The sequence below is a fragment of the Panthera tigris genome, chromosome B1 (genome assembly GCF_018350195.1).
Source record: "Panthera tigris isolate Pti1 chromosome B1, P.tigris_Pti1_mat1.1, whole genome shotgun sequence".
In the NCBI taxonomy this organism is placed as follows: domain Eukaryota; kingdom Metazoa; phylum Chordata; class Mammalia; order Carnivora; family Felidae; genus Panthera; species Panthera tigris.
Window position 1 is genome coordinate 203,153,646 of NC_056663.1, and position 21,963 is coordinate 203,175,608.

The 21,963-nt window shown below is 58.4% G+C and overlaps 1 protein-coding gene across 4 annotated transcripts in view; it reads left to right on the forward strand.

Moving 5' to 3' along the window:
- The window catches only part of LETM1 (leucine zipper and EF-hand containing transmembrane protein 1), a 37,366-nt gene extending 15,403 nt beyond the window's left edge, over positions 1-21,963 (forward strand). For 2 of the 4 annotated variants that reach the window (XM_042985143.1, XM_042985146.1), the window contains 11 exons: positions 3,222-3,365; positions 3,941-4,078; positions 4,735-4,938; positions 11,642-11,761; positions 13,023-13,154; positions 13,495-13,638; positions 14,213-14,347; positions 17,148-17,282; positions 18,655-18,842; positions 19,831-19,969; positions 21,015-21,963. In XM_042985143.1, the coding sequence (XP_042841077.1) occupies positions 3,222-3,365; positions 3,941-4,078; positions 4,735-4,938; positions 11,642-11,761; positions 13,023-13,154; positions 13,495-13,638; positions 14,213-14,347; positions 17,148-17,282; positions 18,655-18,842; positions 19,831-19,969; positions 21,015-21,164 (1,629 nt within the window). In that variant the 3' untranslated portion in view covers positions 21,165-21,963. The remainder of the gene's footprint in view (positions 1-3,221; positions 3,366-3,940; positions 4,079-4,734; positions 4,939-11,641; positions 11,762-13,022; positions 13,155-13,494; positions 13,639-14,212; positions 14,348-17,147; positions 17,283-18,654; positions 18,843-19,830; positions 19,970-21,014) is intronic. The other 2 variants (XM_042985144.1, XM_042985145.1) reach the window with 2 other exon arrangements.

Consider the following 21,963-nt stretch of genomic DNA (forward strand, 5'->3'; position numbering starts at 1 on the left):
CGTCCCTTCGTAACTGGCTAATTGCACTTGGTCTACTCGGAGTTCACCCGTGTGGCGGCAGGCGGCAGGAGTCCTCTTTTGAGGCTGAGGCTGAGTAGCACTCCATTGGGTGGACGGACCACACTTTCTCACCTGTCCATGAGTCACGGACACTGGGTTTCTTCCGTCTTTTGGCTCGTGTGGGTGAACAGAGCTTTTAAAATTTCAGTCTCCGTGTGTTGATTGCTAGTACAGGTGACCCTTGAACAACACAAGTTCGAACTGTGTGGGTCCATCTCTATGTGGGTTTATTTTTTATAAATACACAAACAAGGAAAAAATATGAAAACGTATATGCTACTATAAATGTACTTTCTCTTAAGATTTTCTTAACGTTTCCTTTTGTCTGGCCTTATTGAAAGAATGCAGCATATGATACCTACAACATACAAAGTGTGTGTTAATTGTTTACGTATCGCTAAGGATTGTTGTCAACAGTAGGCTATTAGGCTCTTAGTAGTTAAGTTTTGGGGGGATCCAAATTTACGCGAGGATTTTTGACTGTATGGGAGAGTCAGTGCCCCTAACCCTGTATTGTTCAAGGGTCAATCGTATATAGAAATACAACTAATTTTTACGAAGCTTTTTTAAATGTTTGTTTATTTTGAGAGAGAGAGGGGGAGAGAATCCCAAGCAGGCTCCGTGCTGTCTGTGGAGAGCCTGACGTAGGCCTCGAACTCACAAACTGTGAGATCATGACCTGAGCCAAAATCAAGAGTCGGACACTCAGCTGACTGGGCCACCCAGGTGCCCCCACAACTGATTTTCATATATTGATCTTAAATCTTGCAGAGTCACCAGAGACGGTTGTTCTGGGATCTTTTTTGTTTCTTTGTTACTGTTTCTAAAGATTTCACATTTGTTTTGTAAACATTTGTTTTCCCATTTTTGTGAGCATTTGTAATCTTTTGTAAAGATTAACATTTTTTAAAAAAACATGTATTTTGAGAGAGAGAGAGAACGAGAGAACGCGAGCGGGGGATGGGCAGAGAGCGGGAGACAGAGGATCCACAGTGGGCTCCGTGCCGACAGCAGAGAGCCTAATGCAGGGCTTGAATTCGTGAACCTCGATATCATTTCTTGACCCCTAAACATTTTACTTTTAAGTGATCTCTACACCCAACATGGGGCTCGGATTCACGATCCCAAGATCAAGACTCGTATGCTTCGCCAGCTGAGCCAGCCAGGTGCCCCTCTGGTATCTTTTTTGTAAATTCCATCAGAGTTTTTATCAGGAATGGATTTTGGGTTTTGTCAAATGCTTTTTCTGCATCTGTTTAGATGATCATACGGTTTTCCGCTGATTAAATGTTTGAGGTTGTAAGATGAGATTAAAAGGCGAGACCTAACTACATGCAGTCTGCAAGAAACACCCCTTAAATGTGAAGACACAAATAGGGGCGTCGGGGTCGCTCAGCCAGTGGAGGCTGTGACTCTTGATCTTGGGATTGTGAGTTCGAGACCCACGTTGGGTGTAGAGATGGCCTAAAAACAAATCTTTAAAAAAAAAGTAGAGACACAAATAGAAAGTGTCTCACACAAAGTGAAAAAATGGGAGAAGGTAAGTGCTGCTAACGGCAGTCGGAAGAAAGCTGATGTGGCCACCTTAATATCAGACTGAGGTGATTTCATAGCAAAGGTGCCCAGGGATGAAGAAGGTCATCCTGGCATTTAACATTTCATAATGTCAAAGGGGTGCAGTCATCGAAAGGACATAACATGCCTAAGCATTTGTGTGTGTCATGGCAGAAGCCAGATGCCAGAGAATGTCTTCTACGGTCCTGTGTAAGCAAACTTAGAGAAACAAATCGATTTACTGTTTTCCTGGGGCTGAGGGTTGAAATGGCCTGCGGATGGACATAGGGCACTTGATGGTATGATGACAGTGTGCTAAAGGTGGATTTTGGTGATAGTTTCGCAAGCTGTAAATTTACCAAGAATCATTGAATTACACACTCACAGTGGGTGAATGTCACGGAATGTAAATTCAACCTTGAGAGAACTGCTGAAAAAAAATTAAGGAGGAATGTCAGAAAACACAGACACCAGCTTGAAGGGCCTCTTCTGGGACCATTTGAGCATAAAAGTAAAAATAGTAATAAATTGTAAACAAGTGAAAAAGTACAGGAATCCGTGAGTCTGTTTTGACGACAGATAGAAAAGTGAACGGGCAAGGTTTGTACGTGGGAAGACAGGCTCGAGGTCGGGGTCCCTGTTCCATGACCCTTGGAGCAGAGACTGGTTTGGGAAGAGCTGGGGTGAGTGCTGCCCAGGGAGAAGAGCCTCAGGTGTCTCCTCCACAAAGTGCTGGGGAGGGGACCCTTTGGCCCGGTGGTCACAGTGCACACCACCACGGGGCAGGTGGCTCCCAACTGCCGCGAAGGGCCGCCAGGATCTGGGGAGCGGCGCCCCGGCGGGAACATGCCACATGACCGTCATAAGTGTCAGAAGAGGCCAAAACGAAGCGTTTCTAGGAATGACCTCACTTTTCCGGAGACGTGTAGTTGACGACAGTGGAAATGCACACCTCGACCGGCACGAGCGTGCATCTCGGTTCCTGTGAGCCTAGGCAGCTTGGGGTCAAAGGTGTTGACTGAGTAGACTGAAGAGAAGGCTGCCTGGGGACCCAGCAGCGAGTGTCCGCTGAACGTCACTCGGGGGCTTTCGATGCTTTCAACTTGTGGACGTCTTCACTGGTGTCAGCAGTAGTGGGGTCACGCCGAGGAAGCGTTGGGTTTTGGCCTAAGTGTTGCCGTGTGGTCAGACCCTCTCAAGAAACAGCCGTGACACTCTCTCTGCGGGCTGTTTGTGGCGGGTGGTGTGGCCACAGCCTTCCCTGGCGACCTCGACCTGCTACTCTCATCCGGCTGGCTTCCGAGTTCAGGGGGCAGCGCGGTGTCTGCGTCAGGCTGTCTCCGCAGAGCGGGACCCCCGGTGGACGGGGCGAGAAGGGATGGGCGGTCCACTCCCCACGCCGGCTTCCGCCCCTCCTAGCCTTTCTGAAGGCTGTCTTCCCGCGGTGTGGACGCTGGAGAAACAGATGCCTTTGGGAGCAGCGTGCTGGGCTGTCGGGACTTAGCGCCCTCGCCGACCCCCGTCGGGCTTGGGCTGCCGTCGCGCCCCTGACGGTCGTTGTGAGCGGTGTTGACGCCTCACCCCTGCTCCCTTCCGCCTTTTCCCAGTTTCTCCGGATATGCGCTGACCTCTTTCGCCTGGTCCCCTTCCTGGTCTTTGTGGTGGTGCCGTTCATGGAGTTCCTGCTCCCTGTCGCCGTGAAGCTCTTCCCCAACATGTTGCCGTCCACGTTCGAGACCCAGTCCATCAAGGTGACGGGGCGTCGGGGCCGTGAGCTCGTTTCAGAGCAAATTTGGACGTAGTTACAACATCCGCGTTGTTTGTGACTGACGTTCAGATGGTCGATGGTTTTGAAGTTGTATGTTTTCTTCCTAACTTGGTCATGCTGTGCTGTGATTAGTAGACGGTGGGTTACGGAGTTGTTTTTCTTTGAATGTGTTTTAAAGTACGGTTTCTGTAGCCCACTGTCCTTCAGGCCACGGGGAGAGGCCGCCCGTGGGCGGTGCGACCTGCGGAGGGCAGGGCCCATCTGCTGTCCCCGCAGTCACAGCGTTGTTTCACTCACGGCCCAACGGCCCACCCACGAAGCTTAAAGCTTCAGCGGCCGGTCCCTGCCCTGAGGGACCCCACGACTGTCTTCTCAGGCCCCGAACTGGAAGCGCAAGTCTGGGAAGGCACAGTCCCCGGGGGGAGCGCGCCCCGCGCCGCTCGGGAAAGTGCGGGAGGTGCCGGGCTGAGGGGTAAAGCGGACCCCGTGCTGGGTGGAAGCAGGCGGGGGCCGGGGTGCGGGCCAGGGGAGGGTAGCACCCCCTCTTTGACCTCACAGGAGGAGAGGCTGAAGAAGGAGCTGCGGGTCAAGCTGGAGCTGGCCAAGTTCCTCCAGGACACCATCGAGGAGATGGCCCTGAAGAACAAGGCAGCCAAGGGGAATGCCACCAAAGACTTCTCCGTGTTTTTCCAGAAGGTGCTGTGATGCTTCAGAGCCCTGGGGGCCTCAGCCCTGTGGTCCCGAGTGCCGGGTAGAGCCTCAGGGCCACCCTGTCTTACATAGGGGCGCGCCTCCCGTCCCTCTTGTTCACTGGTCTGCGGGATGCGGGGGTGGAGCCCCCAGTTGGCCGTGGGCTGGTGCCCTAGGGGGTTTAACCCTGCTGGGGATGTTGGTTGGGCCTGCTGTCCTGAGCTTGCTGACGTCAGAATTATTTGCCTGTGGCTCCGTACTTTGCAGCAGCCCCAGGGGAGGCAGAGTTCAGTAGATTCGGAACTAAGACCCTGCCGTTGTGACGAGCTGGGGGGCCAGGCTGGGGGGAGGAGGGGATGGGCCCCGAGGCTGCTCCACAGCCACAGCCACAGCCACGGCTCTGCTGGCATGGGCGGGAAGGGTCCACGAGCGGGAAGGGGGCTGGAAGCTGCAGGGAGGCATCACCCCGGGGGAGCCAGTGCTGGCTGGGCGCCTGGCGCCCTCGAGGGGCTGCTCCCCAGGAGGAGCCTGGTGACCAGGGAGATCCGAAGGGGGGTTGTGGATGGTCTGGGGCACTTCCAGCCGGGGCGTGTGGCCCGAGGCCGTGGGCGGTGCTAGGGAGCCCCCCACCCAGTGGGTGGCTCGCTTGATTGTTCCCACAGATCCGAGAGACCGGCGAGAGACCCAGCAACGAGGAGATCCTGCGTTTTTCCAAGTTGTTCGAGGACGAGCTGACCCTGGACAACCTGACGCGACCGCAGCTGGTGGCCCTGTGCAAGCTGCTGGAGCTGCAGTCCATCGGCACCAACAACTTCCTGCGTTTCCAGCTCACCATGAGGCTGCGCTCCATCAAGGCCGACGACAAGGTGGGCACCCGCACTCGCGACCACCCTCTCCAGGCACCTGGGGCTCCGGTGTCCTGACCGTAGGAGAGGCGGAGTCACCAGCGGTCCTGTCGTTCCCAGATCGCGGCGGTGGGCACTTTGTGCCTCTGCCCACCGTGGCCCGCGTGCACACACCCAGCGTGCGCGTGCGTCTCCTGGAATGACGTTGGAACCGCACGGCCCTTACGGTCTGTCCCCTGGCGTGACATTAGGAGACCTGCCCGTGTCGCTAAGTATTTGTTGAAAAGGTGAATTTTAGTGGTTGCCTGATGTTTCATGGTGTGGACACGTCGTGATTTATTCACCGGTACTTTAGCTAACGTTTTGCCCCCTAAGCAGCGCTGTGATAAACGTCTTTTGGCAGCTCTTTCTGCCCACGGGTCCTGTCCCCGTGCTTTAATAAAATCATCTTCTTGCACCAAAAAACAAAACAGAAGCCACCCTCTTTTGACACAGATTTTTGTTACCGATCTTTGACAGTTTTCATAAGAAGAGTGACCTAGGATTGGGGCTCCTGAGGAAAAGGGCAGGAGGTCAAAAGCAACCACCTTGCTCCTAGGGCTGTGCTGACCGCTGTGTCCCCCCACCGGGCCCGCCCACAGCCCAGCGGCCACACTGCATGTGCCCTCCAGTGTGTTTCCGGGAAGAGCTGCTAGACCTCTCCCTTTTCTCCGAGAGTGCTGCTGGCCCCGGAATCTGCGGCGTCTGCTGGCCGAACAGGCACCTCGGAGGTGTCCGGTCTCTTCTCCCGGCCGCTTCTCTGTGTTCTCGAACGTGCTCATCATAGTTCGTGTCTGACCACTCCAGTAGCTGTGGTCTGTAGGTCTTTTTGTCCTGTTTGCTTTCTCGGGCTGGTTTGCAGTGTCTCCTTCCTGGACCTAGACGTTGTCTGTGGGAAGTTTCCGAGGTTCCAGGCAGGGCCCGCCTGGGTCTGCCCCGCTAGAGAGGGGCCGCTCGGCCTGAGACCACTAGCCACGGATCGGGGCCGGCCCTGCTGCCTCTGGTTTGCTCCCCTGACAGAGTGTGGGCTGCAGCTCCCCTGTGTCCCTTCCTCGCGGTACCCCCTGCGGACCAGAGCCCAGGAGCACCCCCTGCTCTGTGCACATTTCCTGCCCGGCTCCTCGCTTGCGTGCTGCTTAGCCGGACACCCGACGCCAGAGTGTCTCCTGCGCTTCCCTCTCCCTGGGCGGCAGCCTCTTGGGTCTGGCGGGGTGTCTCTGCCTCTGAGCAGGGGCCTTTGGCCTGGACTCTGAGCCTGCGCTACGCGTCGGCAAGTGTCGCCGGGTCCCCAGTGGCTCACACCCCCGTGGTTGCCCCGTCTTTCCCGGTGTGCGTAATCTTGCTGTCCCCGAGCCCTGTTGTGCTAGCTTTCTGGTGCCTCCGAGCCTGTGTCTGTGTTCGTTTCAGCTGGTTTTTCTAGTAGCTGTCAGCAGGGGTGCCGATCTGGCAAAAACCGGCTCCTTGCCGTAGCTGGAAGTGGCAGGCCATCACTGCGGGTTTGTAGGGTTGAAAGGAAGTCCTTCCTCCGCTGTGTACGCATTGCATCTCGGAGGGCGCTCGGGACACCCACTCTGTGGGCGTGAGGGGGGCTGGCATGGGCAGTCCTCGGGGGGCCACCTCACTCCCCGGGAGCCTGCGTGTGGCTGCCCCCACCTCAGGAGAGGCAGCTAGGGGCAGGTGGCCCCCGGCTGGAGTCCTGGCCACTCCTTTGCTTTGTGACCTTGGACGAATCACAGCTCAGTGCCTCAGAGCCCTATGAAACAGAACAGCCTGCCCTGTCAGGAAGGTGGCCTGGGCCTCCGCTGTCCTGGACGTGAAGTAAAAACCAAATACAAGAAGTCTCTGAGAAGTGGGAGAAGACGACCCTGGGACCCCAGGACCAACCAGGTGGGTCTTCGCGCCCTGGTGCTGAAGGAGCGGCCGCTGAGGCTTGCTGATGAGTGCGGACTCCGGAAGCCCTGACGGGCAGGGCTCTTACCAATAGGGTTGTAAGTTCGAGCCCCACGTTGGGTAGAGGGATTATTTAAAACACACACAAAAACAACCCTGAGAAAAGCCTGCTCCCTCTGGCCAGAGGACAGGAAAGGGGCTCTCCAGGGGCGCCTGGGAGGCTCAGTTGGTTAAGCGTCCGACTCTTGATTTTGCCTCAGGTCATGATGTCACGGTTGGTGAGGTCTTTCTCCCTCTCTCTGCCCCTTCCACGCTCGTGCTCTCTCTCTCAAAATAAGTAGATAAACTTTTTTTTTTTTTTTTTAAGGAAAGGGGCTGCCTAGCAGGACAGAAGTCTTCAGACAGTAACGCTCTACTCCAGCCAGACACTAGAGGAAGTAGTCCCCCTACGGCAGGCGCCGGTGGGTGAGGGCTGAGACCTCCACCCTCTTCAGGATGTCACAACTGGGGTGGCGTCAGGGAAAGCTGACGAGGCTGCTCCTTCCTCCCCGGCGGGTGGTAACGAGCTGCCGCTCCGGCCCCCGGGGCGCAGTGTCCATAGAGACCAGCAGGGGGCTGGCAGTTCCAAGACCTTCCCTGCACACCCCGTGGGGATGGCGTCCAGAGGCCAGGTGGGGCCAGCCTGCCCCTGGCAGCCCCGGAGGTGCGTGGAGGGCTCCCCGCTACCCCGGCTTCTCTTCTGGGGCTTGGCGGAGGCTGAATGGGGAGCCTGGCAGCAACGAGGCAGCCCCCTGCTTGTTCCAAACTACCACGGGTGTAATTTGTGGGTGTAACCGAGAGGGGGCACAGACAGATCGGCCATCAAAGGGAGCTTGTGACTCACGTTTGCGCTAGAAGCGGGTACAGCCCCTGCTCAGGACTACGTGAGACGCTGATGCCCCTGGGGACCAGGAAGCGGGAGCAAGGGAGGACGTGGGACTCGGCCTTTGTTACTAGTGTGGTCAGAGTGGCCAGCTGCAGTAAGCGACACGCAGGGCTTAGGCTTTGTGTTCGGAGGGCTTGAGAAAGGATTCTCACGTCCCCGTGAGAGGAGCCAAGCAGTGGGGCCAGCCCGGAGACCGGAGGTGAGGAAGCACACAGCAGGCCCCAAGGAGCCGCCTGTGGCGCCTCACCGGGCAGCTAGGGAGTGAGCCGCGTGGAGACACAGCCTCCCAGGAGAAAAGAGGAGGAGACGGGCCCCTGGGGGGCTCAGTCGGTTGGATGTCAGGTCTTGATTTCCGCTCAGGTCACGAGCTCACAATTGGTGAGATCGAGCCCCAGGTCAGCTCCACGCTGTGAGCGCGGGGGGTGCTCGGGATTCTCTCTCTCCCTCCCTGTCTCTGCCCCTCCCCTGCTTGCGCGGTCTCCCTCTAAATACATAAATAAGCATTAAAAAAGAGGAGGGAGAAAAACCAAATGGAAATTTAGAATTGAAAAATACAATCCAAAATAAAAAGCTCAGTGGATGAGCTCCACAGGAGAAAGGAGAGGACAGGAGACAGGATCAGTGAACTTTTAAGATAAAACTGTAGAAATTGCCCGTTTGGGGCACTGGCTGGCTCAGTTGGAGGAGCGTGCCACTTTTTTTTTTTTTTTTTCAATGTTTTATTCATTTTTGAGAGAGAGGGAGACAGAGTGTGAGTGGGGAAGGGGCAGAGAGAGAGGGAGACACAGACTCTGAAGCAGGCTCCAGGCTCTGAGCCGTCAGCACAGAGCCCGAGGCGGGGCTCGAACTCACGAACTGTGAGATCACGACCTGAACCGAAGTCAGACGCTTAACTGACTGAGCCACTCAGGTGCCCCAAGGAGTGTGCGACTCTTGATCTGAGGTTGTGAGTTCAAGCCCCACGTTGGGTATAGAGATCACTTAAATAAATAAAAACTTTAAAAAAAATCACCCATTTGAACATCTGAGAAAACAGTTAAAAAACAAGCAGGGTTTCAGCCACCTGTGGGACTAGAGGAAAGCATCTAACATACTCGTCATCGGAGTTCTGCAAAGAGGGGAGGGAGGCTAGAGCTGGGAAGGTGCTTGAAGAAATAACTCCTGAACACTTTCCACATTCAGTAAAAGACCTAAGTCAACACATTTTATTTGTATTTGTTTTTAAAGCTTATGTGTTTTGTGAGAGAGAGCATGCACGCATGCACGAGTGTGTGAGCAGGGTAAGGACAGAGAGAGAGAGAATTCCAGGCAGTGTCCGTGCTGTCATCGCATCGCAGAGCCCGACACGGGGCTCAGACTCACAACCTGAGAGACTGTGACCTCAGCTGAAATCGAGAGTAGGATGCACGACCAACTGAGCCACCCGGGTGCCCCTGAGGTCAACACATTTTAGAAGCTGGGTGAACCTCAGGCAGGACCAACCCAAAGAAATCCACACGAAGACCCGTCACCGTGACACTAAGCAGCGCCGAGGACAGGTAATTGTGACGGCAGTGAGCGAGACCGGCGTCTGGCACAGGGAGGGTGACTCCAGGGACAGCAAGCTGCTTATCAGAGACTGTGGCAGCCAGGAGGAGGGAACAGTATTTTTCACATACTGGAAAAAACCCGTCAACTCAGAATCCTGTATCCAGCGAATATCCTCTGAAAAAGAGGGGAGAATCAAGACCTTCTCAGGAGAAGGAAACAGAACGGCCAGCAGCACGTCTGCCCCGCGAGAACCTGGAGGAGGGTCTCTAAACAGGAAGTAATCAACCCTTGAACAACATGGGGCTTAGGACACTGGGCCCTGCGCTCCCCCGGCACGGTCCCGGCACAGTAGAACTTTCCTTTACGCATGAGTGAAATAAGGTTACAGCATGTAAGTTAACACAGCTGCAGTCATACCGCGTGGCAAAATAAATTGTCTAGAAGGCAGCAAAAGTCCATGGTGAGTGTGTATAAAAAGGCAGTGTTTACAGTTGCACTTGTTACAGGATTCTTGGCTCTGTGATGTTTCAAGTTGAGTTCTTAGAAAGAAACAAAATGCCCAAGATTAAAGGGAAAAATACCCAAACCACGTGGATTTGACTCCATTAAAAACGGCAAAGCAGAGGGAGCGTCCTGTTCTCTGTTGCCCCACCGTGGGCCAGCAGGTGGCACAGCCCCGCCCTCCGTGCAGGACATTGGGCTCCCCAGAAACTTAACTGCTGATGGCCTACTATTGACCTGAAGCCTTACCGAGAACATAAACGGTTCATTAGTCCCTATTTTGTGTGTTACGTGTATTTTATACTGTGTTTGTGTAACAAAGTAAGCTAGGGAAAAGAAAACGGACGTTTACAGCACTGCTGTGTCGAGGGACACCTGTGCATAAGTGGACCTGTGGACAGTTTAAGCCCGTGTTGTTCAAAGATCTCTGGAACACGAAGAAGAAAGAAGGTGGTCAGCAAAATATGGGTAAACCCAGTAGACTTTCCTTCTCGTTTGCCTTCTAAAGTCCGTGTGATAGTTGACACAGAAGCATTAAGATGAGCTTAGAGTAGGAGTAGGAGAGTAGAGTAGAGTAGAGTAGGAGAGGGCTGAGGGGCGTCCGGGGGTGAGGTTTCCACATTTCGCTTGGACCCGAACAAGGACGCAGAGGGCGTGCGTCCATCGGTAATACCCAGAGCGACCACCGAAAACGCCATATGAGGAGATAGACTCGGAAGCGCCGTGGAATTCGTGTTTCCCACAGGAAGATGGGGAGAGGGAAAAAAACGAGGTTTTCCATTATAAGCCCACACCGGAAACAGCCCAGTTGTCCTGCGATGGGAGAAGGTCAGCCAGGATGGTCCTACCGTGCAGTGCTAGTTAGCACCCGAAAGAGAAGCCGTTGTTAACGTGCTCGACAGCCTGCAGGAGTCTTCCAGGAATCCCCAGCAGCGTGTGCGTGCGTGCGTGCGACCCCACCCGTGCAACATGCTTCACACACAGACATGCGCGTGAAGGCTGGATTAGTGGTCGCCACGGGTTCAGGAGGTGCCGGTGTGTCTGTAGAAGGACAAGAAAGGTTTTCTGCCATGACCGGCTTGGTGTTCTGCCGTCATTCTGGGTATGGTTTTGTCACTGTGGTTCGTGAGACACTACCGCTGGGAGAAACCCTGTCACACCTGCGTGTTGATCTCCAGTCAGCCCGGGATGAGACGCTTCCTTTGGAAAAGGGCAGTGATGGACCCGTCTGCCTCGCGGGGTCGTCGTGAGGTTGAGTGGGGCCGAATGAGGTGGCGGGTGCACCCCTGCGTGGCATCGACCTGGGGCCACTCTGGTTCTTTCTTCTCTCCCCTCCCCTGCCACGCCTGCACCGTCTCCGCGACATTCTGTGTCTTCTGTCTCCGGGACTCTGGTTTATTTTTCTCCCTTGCGTCACCGTAGTCTCAGGCTGAGGAGGAGGGAGGGGGCTCTGGCTGCGGTCAGGCTCGCCCCGCTCTCCCTCCTTCCTCCTCTGTCCTGAGGATCCTGAGAACCCGTGGCGGGGTGGGGAGGAGAGCCGGGGTGTTCACAAAGAGGCGGCGGAAGGGGAAGGGGGCGCTGAGAGCGAGGAGCCAGGCCTGGGCAGAGGCCGGATCGGTCCTGGCCGCCGTGCGCTTCCCCGAGGCCCCCGCGCCCCACCGGACAGCCTGGTCACTCCGGACCCAGAGCGGAGGCCTCAGTGGTGGCGATTCGTCCTGCGCTTGGTGAGGCACATCAGGGAAGCGTCTGGCATTCAGACGCTGGGTTCCAAGCGTGTCACATAAGCGCCACCACCTCTGATGACCTTTCCGTGTGTGGTTTGTCGACTTTCTTTTGTAGCTAATCGCCGAGGAAGGGGTGGACAGCCTGAACGTCAAGGAATTGCAGTCAGCGTGTCGGGCACGAGGCATGCGGGCCCTTGGAGTCACAGAGGATCGTCTGAGGGAGCAGCTGAAGCAGGTGCGTGGTTGAGGGGCTTTCCCTTCCGTCGGGCCAGCGTCGATAGGCTTGTTGTGCCAAGACCTCCCCGGGATCCGGTGGCGTCAGCCCCCCCCACCCTGGCTGGGGGTCCGGACGAGGGTGTGGTGACCCTGTCACGTGCCCTGTGTTCACGGCTCTGAATGTTGCCTGGTTTTTCTCCCCTGCTCTTGGTCGATAACGGCCTTACTGTCCCCTTCTGGTCATCTGTGGACAGATGAGGATGAGGTTAACTTCCCTTGAAATTTCAGTCGGTCTCTTAACCGAGGCCAGAGACCTCTGGGTAAATAGGCCCCGGGCCAGCCCACCCCAGGGGCCTCTCTCGGCTGTCTTGACGCCTCTGGCAGCCCGGAGGGCCCTCGATCGGGACCCAGCGGCCAGCTCTGCAGCTGGCATCAGGTTGAGTGGGAGGCGACATTCCGCGTTCACAGCGATTCAGCTGTCGCGTCCGAAGACATATGGCGTGTCCGGTGCCGGCCGGCACCCTCCTTGGCGGTTCCCCTCCGCGTGTAGACGGATATATGTCAGTACCCGCTTCTCCTTCGACACAAGCGGTGTTTGTTATGTGGCCCCCAGACGGAGCCTTCTCTGGGCGGTGAGTCTCCCCGTGTCTTCCCCCACGCGTGCCTGGGATTGTGTCCAGTCTTCTCTGAGCACGCTCAGGACACGTGTGAGTGTGGGCGCTGCCCCCGCGGCGCTGTCGGGGATCCGAGTGTTTGTGCGTCTTCCTTCTTGTCCCACCTCCCGTCCTGCGTCCAGATAGTGTCCACACATGTTCATGGGCTTCCTTGTCACTTTGAAGGTCGTCTTTGTATCGCGAAACAGCCGTAAGCAGTGCGGGCGCTCGGCAGGCATGCGGGGCCCTGAGGGCCTCATGAGGCCACGGGTGCTACCGTTGTGGTTCATTTTTTTTTACGTGACTTCTAAGTGAAGAGCTTCGGTAACAGAGTCTGGGCGTCTCGCTCAATTTCTTCTGAGCCCGGCCGCCATGCCGTGTGGCATCTTGTGCTTGACTCCCTGAGGGCGGGCGGCAGGTCGTAAGAGGCAGCGGTAGGTGGGCGTGGTGGAACTTGAGGACCCCCGTTCTCGGGAGAACTTCCTTCGGCGACTCGGTGCGCCCACCCACTCGAGTCCTCCTCCCCCATCAAGCCAGAACAGAGACGACCGTTCCAGGGTCCGGGTCCCGGGTTAGGCAGACGGGGCGCGGCCAGTGGGTGAGTCTGTCTCGAACCCCCGATTGCAGTGGCTGGAGCTGCACCTTCATCAGGAGATCCCCACGTCCCTGCTCATCCTGTCCCGGGCCATGTACCTCCCCGACACCCTCTCGCCCGCCGACCAGCTCAAGTCCACGCTGCAGACGCTCCCGGAGATCGTGGTGCGTACCGCCTTCTGCGGCTCACTCTGGAAGGGGCCCTCTCGCTTCTGGGGGGAGCAGCTGCAGACAAGGCCCCCTCCTCGGCCAGGGCAGCCCTTGGATCCACCCCCCTGCTTCTCTCTCGTCTCATCTTTTCTCTGAACATTGAGGACTCCGGTGGTGTGTGCAGAGGGTGACCCTTGGCCGCCTGGTGGCCTTTGCCCGCGGCTGGGGTCCCCGCGGTGTGATCCATTCCCCTCGGAAGCCCGGACGGCGGCCCCTCTCAGAAACACAGGCTGGGGGCAGGGTGCTGTGTGAGCCTCTCCGGCATCCCCCCCTCACAGGTGTCCCCTCTCTGAAGGCGAAAGAAGCGCAGGTGAAGGCGGCCGAGGTGGAGGGCGAGCAGGTGGACAACAAGGCGAAGCTGGAGGCCACCCTGCAGGAGGAGGCGGCCATCCGGCAGGAGCACCGGGAGAAGGAGCTGCGCAGACTCTCAGAGGCGGCGGTGAGCGGCCAGCAGGGCCCCTGGACCCGCCCAGAGAGGGGGCCGCATGGAGCGGGGGACAGGCCGCAGGTGGTCTTCCGGCCTTCCCAGAGACTGCTGGTGGACCGGGTCCGGGTCCCTACGGTCCGCCTCCTTGGTCCTTCCTGGAGCCGTCGGGTGGCACAGCGGATGCAGGGGTGCTCGGGGCGGGTGGGCTGCGGCTCTGAAGTGGGGGCAGGACCTGGCTGGCAGGTCACGTGGGCCTTGAGGTGTCTCCTCTGGAAGGTGTGGGCAGCTTCCCAGAGCTGTCAGGGCAGGGCCGAGGATGGAATCAGACTCCGTAGCCGCTTTACACAGGGGCCTTGGTTGACCTGGGAAACGCCAGCGCCCAGCCCCCCGGGCCGCGTCACTGCACCTGTTGGGGTCCCGCCGCGAAGCCCACAGAAGGCGCGTCACCTGCTGCTGGTTGACAGGTTCTTACAGCGCCTGCCAGCTCGGAGCAGGCCTGTTGAGAGCGCGCCCCTAGCCTGGGCCGGTGTGGACGCCTCGGGACGGCGGCCAGAGGCACTGAGCTGGCAGTGGTCTTGCATTTCAGAAGGAAGCAGAGCCGGACGTGACGGCAGAGGCCGTCCCTGGGAGGCCTGTGGCCGAGCTGCAGCCAGAAGTGTCTGAGGTGACTCTGCCGTCAGAGGCCCTGAAGGACCCCGCCCCCGTCCTGGAAGGCTCAAAGGTAACCGCGCACGCGCCCCCTCCCTCCCCTCCCCCCCCAGGGGTGGAGGCTGTGTGGGAGCTCAACCCGAGGGTGAAGGGGGGCTGGCTTGTGCAGCAGGGGCTCCTGAGGAGACAGGGCCACGGGGGTCACGGCCTGGCTTTGGACAATAGTAGGTAGCTGTGGGGTGAGGAGGTGAGGCCGCAGGTTGGCGATGTTTCTGGGAGGCCCACTGTGGTGTGAGAAGAGCCAGCTGGGCTCCAGGCTTTGGGCCTGAGCACCTGGAAGGTCGAGGCATCCATTACTTAGCACCCCCTCCTCCCAGCCCTCTGTACCCCGAGTGTCAGGGCCCCCCATGCCTGGAGGCAGGTCCACAGGCCCTTTTATTGGCTGGGCTGTGCAGTGGGAGGGCCCGCCTGCTGTCACCTGTCCCATCCCCTCCCCTGCCCCAGTCTGATGTGCTGTGCATCCTAGGGGTTCTTCTCAGGGTGGCCTCACTGTCCTGTCTGTAGCCCCCTCCCCTTGTGGGACGCCTTCCGTCTTGATCTCCCAGGAGTCAGGTAGACAGATGGCGGAGGAGGAGTGAGGCCCGGGCAGCAGATCCATGTTGGGGGATTTCAAGCAGGGTCCCAGGTGGCCTCCAGGTCCAGAGGTCAGAAGAGACGGGGCTGTGGAGGCCCCGCTTCTGCGGTCCGACACGTTGACGCCTGGGTAGAGGGGGCTGCGTCCAGGGGAGGGTGGGCCTTGTCAGGGGTATTGAGGGTCTGGTGGGGGAGGCCTGAAGACTGACTCCAAATGGGTAGGGGGAGGTGGTCTGTGGCCTTGGCGGGAGCAGTTTGGAGCAGAGGTGGCAGGAAAGGCCCCCTGGGGTGTCTCAGCCTTCTTCAGGCCTTGGGGGGGGTGGCGCTGGAGCAGGTGGCAGGGAGGCCTGGGGCTCAGGGCAGACCTCTGCTGGGGGGTGGGGACAGTGGTGGGGAGGGAGGCCAAGGCCATCCTGGACCTAGGAGACAGATGGAAGCAGACCTGTGGCGGTATTGGCACATCGGGTGGGGGACAGGGGCGGGGAGAGAGGGTCCCAAGAACTTGGCCAAGCTGGCCTCAAAGGGTGACCCAGGGAAGGGTCAGGGCCAGGGCCCGAGGTGTCAGGGTTGTTTTTAAGGTGGGGCAAGGCGGGGATGTAGACAGCTGAGCAGAGATGGAACGCGGCTGGGCCCACATGGTTCAGGAGGAAGGAGGCACCTGTCATTAAGTCCAGCGGGAGTGCCCAGCTGTCTTCACGGAAGCGGATGCACCCCGCTTCCAGCGGATTAAAGACCTAAGTGTGAAAAAACGTTTAGGAGTCTCAGGAGAACTAGGGCTTAACAAGGATTTCTTAGCAAGAAGCACAAACCTTTAAAAAAATTAAGTGCAGGACCTTTCTTCCCCAGAAAGATGCCGTAAAGAGTGGGTGGAACAAGTGGCTTGTCCCCTCTTGCAGTGCGGCCTTGTAGGTTTTAGCGGCGCTGACTGTCTGCAGGGCCCGGATGGAGAACCCTCACGGCTCTCCCTCAGCGCAGAAATCGAGCTTGCGCCGAGAGCCTTTCCACGGAGAAACCCGGGCCCACGTGGCTTCACAGGCGAGGCTCCTGTGAGTCCAAATGTGTAGGGAAGGGGTCCCACACAGGCTGCTTGCAGAAAGCGAAGGGGGGTCGTTTCCTCGCTCACTGCGGCGAGCATCGGCAGCATCAGCCAACACCAGGTCCGCAGGAGAAGCCTTCGGAACCGCGTCCTTTGTGAACACGGTGTGAAAGTTGTCGGCAGACGTGCAGCGGGTCCCTTGCATCTGTTCTGTGAAAAGGATAACCGTGGTCTCGGGGGGCTTGTCCGGGAACACGGCACAGTGGCAAGACGCTGAGGGGAAAAGCCACAGACGATCATCTCTGTAAATGCGGAAGTACTTCACAGAATCCAGCATCTTCCTGATTAAAAACACACTTCTCGGCCAGCGGAGGGGAACCCTCTCACCCCAGTGAGGACATCTGCAGGGATGCCGCGGCTGGCATGGCCCCTGGCGAGGGCGCCCACTTTTGCTACGCACCGTGCAGAGGTTGTGGCCAGGACACCTAGGCAAGAAAAAATAAAACCACTCCGTCAAAAGGAAGAAACGAAACTGCCTGTTCACAGACGGTGTGAGCAGCTACAAACCAGCCGTGTCCTCTGTACTGGTGATGAGCAGTGGGGTCGAAATTTCAAAGAGTGTATCATTTCCAGCCCCTAAAGTGAACTAGTAGGGAGAAATTTGACCTGTACGTTGAATGCTGTAAAGTGTTGAGATTGATTACCTAAATCAGATTTCCTGTGCTCGTAGATGCGTGCGAGGTGTTAGTTCTCCAACCGACGTACAGATTCAGAACCATCAAAATCCCAGTAGGCTTTTTGTTGACACAGACAGACGTCTTCTAAGACGTCTGTGGAAGCTCAAAGGAGCTACAATATAAAACGGTGGGTGAGCGCGCTGGGTAGGTGCTCCGGATGGGATACTGTTCAGCACTTGAAAGGCGTGAGACAGCGCGGGGTCTCCCACTCAGAAGGAGAGCGAGGGCACGTGTGCAGGAGCTCGCTCTCTGGGACCTGCTCCCCGTGTGACCCCCGGGCTTTTGGGGTGGCCGATGGTTTCCTGAGTGCGCGTGCACGTCGGATCCACGCTCGGGGCGCGCCCGGGCACCGCGCGTCTCTGCTGGCCTCTGCCCACCGCGGTGGGAGCAGACTCTCCGGCGGGGTGGAGGGGGAAGGGCTTTCCTTCGACCGGGTTTTCCCTGCTGTGCCTTTGTTTTCTCCACAGGAAGAGGAAATAACGAAAGAGGAAATCGACATCATCAGCAATGCCTGCTCGAAGCTGAAAGAGCAGAAGTCGTCCCTGACCAAGGAGAAGGAGGAGCTGGAGCTGCTGAAGGAAGATGTGCAGGACTACAGCGAGGTGGGCGGGGCCGCCAGGTGGGGGGGGGGGGGTCAGATGAGGGGGTGCCAGGTGGGCGGGGCCGCCAGGTGGGGGGGGTCAGATGAGGGGGTGCCAGACGGGCGGGGCCGCCAGGTGGGGGGGGGTCAGATGAGGGGGTGCCAGGTGGGCGGGGCCGCCAGGTGGGGGGGGTCAGATGAGGGGGTGCCAGACGGGCGGGGCCGCCAGGTGGGGGGGGGGTCAGATGAGGGGGTGCCAGATGCGCGGGGCCGCCAGGTGGGGGCGTGCAGCAGCGGAAGCAGGACTACAGCGAGGTGGGCGGGGCCGCCAGGTGGGGGGGGGTCAGATGAGGGGGTGCCAGGTGGGCGGGGCCGCCAGGTGGGGGGGGGTCAGATGAGGGGGTGCCAGACGGGCGGGGCCGCCAGGTGGGGGCGTGCAGCAGCGGAAGCAGGACTACAGCGAGGTGGGCGGGGCCGCCAGGTGAGGGGGTGGGGGCCGCTCCACAGACCTGGACGGGGAAAGAAATCCCAGGGTGCTCGGTACCCCTTCTGCTCCACGACTGATGAACGGCACCTGCTCCAGTCCTGCGGTGCTGGCCGTCCACCCTCCTCGTCCACAGGGGCCTGCCCCTTGTGGTTTCTAAAGGCCCGTGAGGGATGGGATAAAAAGCCTGGTCGTTTGATAAAGGAAATCTTAGTTTCATTCACATTTCCCGGAAAGAGATTTCTTTGTTACGTACGCTTGTGTGTGTGTGTGTGTGTGTGTGTGTGTGTGTGTGTTTCTAAGGAAAACGTGTTTGTTTTCTAAATATTACTTTCTAACCTGCTTTCAAAGAGCTGTGTTTTGGGGCACCTGGCTGGCTCAGTTGGTGGAGTGTGCAACTCTTGATCTCGGGGTCGTGAGTTCTAGCCCTACGTTGGGTGCAGAGCCTACTTTGTAAAAAGGTGTAAAAGAGCTGTGTTTTCACAGACGTACTCGGAAGAGACGGTTCCTCGTCTCTAGCCCCGTTTTCCATCCTCCCTGTAATGCTGCTCACAGGGAAAATCATGACTCAGGGTTTAAGAAGACATTTCTTGTTCCTTAATTCTTTCAACCATTTATTTATTCTCTTAAAAGAAACATGAAGAAAGCTGAGACTCAAATAGATTCCATTCTTTGCTACAGAAACAGTATTTGGGTTTGCAGAACCAAGCTAATAAGACTTTGTAGCCTTCCGTGGCTGGAATTGGTGGGTTCCTGTTTTGTTAATGACCTGGAACTTTTTATCTTTGTGATACCACTTTGGGTTAATTTAATTGTTACAAGATAAAGTTAATTTTGTTATTTCCTCTTCCTGTGGATTTTTTTTTTTTTTTTTTTGAGACAATCTTTTATCGCTAAATCATTTCATTAGGACTTGCAAGAGATCAAGGAACTTTCAAAGGCGGGCACAGAGGTCTGTGTGGAGGAGTCTAAGGCCAGCAAGAGGCTGACGCGGAGAGTGCAGCAGATGATCGGGCAGATAGACGGCCTGCTGGCACAGCTGGAGGCGGACCAGACGGCCGGCAAGCTGGGCACGGCCGCCGCCAGCCCGCCTGCAGGGTGAGTGTGCCTCAGGTGCCGGCCCAGGGGAGCCCAGGGCCTTTCTGGCCTTGGAGTGTTTCTCTGCCGTGGTGCCAGCCCCTGACCTTTGACCTAGTGGTTCCAGCCAGAAGCCCAGCCACATCTTTTCAGTGTCCACTTCTCAGTGATCGTTTTACTGAAGGAGCTCTCAGGGTGGCCTCTTCTGCACACGCACACGTGTATGCACACACATGCACACCTTGGCCACTGTCAGGACCACAGCTGTGGCTTGGCTCCTCTCCCCCTGGCCACCGTAGTGCACACCTCTCTCTCTCCAGGCTTCTGTCAAGCTGGTCCTTCCAGAATGTACATAGGGTTACAGCTCCCCTGGGAACCCCCAGCCTCTCCTCCCCCTCCAGCCACAGCTACGCTTAGTTCCTGTTCTCCCAGATTCCCGGTGCTCTCCTGCCTCCTCCCTCTTCCCGACCCCTCCACACACAGGCACTCGGTGATGGCCCCCACTCTGGAGGTCACTTTGTGCCAAGGAAACGACTCTGCCAGGTGGTAGCGGCTGACACTCGATGCTCCCGTGGGCTGGGCACTGTGCTCTGAGCGCCCACGTCTCTGAGGGGCGGGTGGGCTGGCTGCAGAGGTCCTGCTGTCCTCAGGTTGGGGGGCCTTCACCCCCAGGACAAGGTCAGTGTCCCTTCCCGGGGTGACCTACTGTGCAGGGTGGGCCCACTCTGACCACGGCACGGGCAGGCCTGAGGGACCTGGTCCTAGTAACCACGGGACTCCCTGTCCCCATCACCAGTGGAGAGGCGGGGCTCACCGGGGGACCGCGCACACAGGGAGACCTTGGACTGACTGATGGTTTCTGGTTTTGTGTCCGAGTTGGCCGGGCGTTCCCAAATGCAGGGGCGAGGGGCCCTGGAGGGAGGGAGAAGTTGCCCGGGTCGAGCTGACCCGTGGGAGGCCTGGCGAGGCTGGGGTACGTCTGTGCCACATGCAGGCTGTGTCCCCCCAGGGAGACTGTCATCAGCGTCACCGAGCTCATCAGTGCCATGAAGCAGATCAAGCACATTCCGGAAAACAAGCTCATCAGCTTGGTCTCGGCACTGGATGAAAATAAGGATGGCAAGGTCAACATCGATGACCTCGTCAAGGTGAGTCGGCGGGGCCGGGTCAGGGCCGCCAGGCCCAGCCGAGGGCTTGCTCGGGGGGCGCGTGTGGCACGTGCGGCCCCGTGTCTGCCCTCAGGCAGAGCGAGGAGTGGTGCGGTTGGAATGGCCGTCCAGAGCAGCCCACCCGCTTTTTGACAGGACGCTTGGCTCCCCCCGCCTCCCGCGGCGCCGCGGCGCAGTCTGGGAAGCGTGTTAGCAGGGTGCCTGGGGCACACTGACCTTGGCGGGCGGCTGCGGGTCGCCTTCGGTCCTCGTGGTGAGCCGGTGGGCGCGGGGGCCCAGGGAGCTGGGCAGCCCGGGAGACCCAGAATGGGATCCCCCTTTGTAAGGAGGCCTGTGGCCTTGCATTTCTGAGGAGAGAGCCCCTTCACGGGTGTCGGAACGGTTCCTGGTGTTTCCAGCTAGTGATTTTTTTACACGTTTCCCGAGCGTATCCGCTAACTTACCGTGTAGTTCAGCCGCGAGGCCAGGCAGTACCAAATGCACGTGCTGGGTCATTGCTCTGCCGGCAGCAGAGGCTGGGAGGCCCGAGCCCCCATCACCCGCCCCTTCCCTGGGGCCCCTTTCCTTGGTGTGGACGGCAGCTCACGCGTTCTCGCCCTGCACTCAGAGCGCTGCACTCTGTCCGGGGCGGGCCCCCCGGCCTCGTGTCCACCTGGCCTGCCTTCCGCTGCTCCTTCCTGCACGCCAGGCCCGTAGGAGGCGCACCCAGCACCCTCGAGAGCCACGCGTCCCCTGCCTCCGGAGCCCCTCTCCCTCGTGGCTTGTAGCTTGGCCTGGGGCTTGGGAGCCTGTTGGCCTCCTGGGGGTGGGTGGTGTCTAGTCCTCAGAACCAGGGCAGCTGAAGGGCCCCGGGGGCTCCCCTGCTGGGACGTCACTGATGGCCATTCAGCCTGGTAGCCAAGGACGCAGCTTGGAGGGGGAGCTGCGCCATGTTCCCGGCGTGTCCCCGGCGTGCTCCTCGGGGAAAGCGCCGCGCAGGGACAAGGCCACCGCTGAGTCCCCTGGTCCTTTCCCGTGTGCGTAGGTCATCGAGCTGGTGGACAAAGAAGACATTCACATCTCCACCAGCCAGGTGGCCGAGATTGTAGCCATGCTGGAGAAGGAGGAGAAGGTGGAGGAGAAGGAGAAGGCCAAGGAGAAGGCCGAGAAGGAGGCCGCGGAAGTGAAGAACTAGGGGCCGCCGGCTCGTGTGCGCCTCGGGCCCTTCCCGTGTCTGCCTCCACCCCGCCGCGCCGGCTGCCGCGGTCCTGCTGTGGTAGTGATGGCTGTGAGGTGATTCTTAGTGACGCATCTAGTATTTTGTCTGGAATAAATCAGAAACTTCCATAATCAAGTAATTTTTAATTTTCATCATTCCACGAAGATCCATTCAGTCTGGAATCCCCGAACCCTTGCAGGGAATCACGTCCGGATGCACACGGTGGCACGGTGCCGCAGTGGCCCCGGCCGTGGTGGCCGCACGTGGGCTTCGTGGCTCCAGAGGTGGGCCCGGCCAGACTGGGGCAGGGAGGCGCCTCGCCGAGTGCCGCACGCTGGCGGCCCCTGTCCCGGGAGGAGAAAGGACCGGCCGCGTGGACCCCCGTGCCCGTGGAGCCTGCGGCGTGCAGATGGGAAGGAGGCACGCGCGGCCCTCCCCAGCTCTGGACAAGCGTCCGGCAGTCAGTCTGCGGACTCGGATTCCTGCCCGTCGGCGTTAAAAGCACCGATTCGTGCCCACTTCCAAGGTCGTCTCTGTAGCGACGGGGATCGCGTGGCCTCTGGAAAACCACAGTTGTCTGGCAGGAATGTCGTGCCTTGTGCGAGTCCTCTGTCGTGGTGTGTCAGCTCTTCCTTGCTCTAACCTTTGATTTTCACCTAGTCCCTCACCAGTTGACTAGTACAGAATTTGTACACACGACGGTCCGCCTGCCACGTGCGTAACAGCTAACGCGAATCATGCCGTGAGAGATGGTAATGAAGCCCTTGAAAATGAA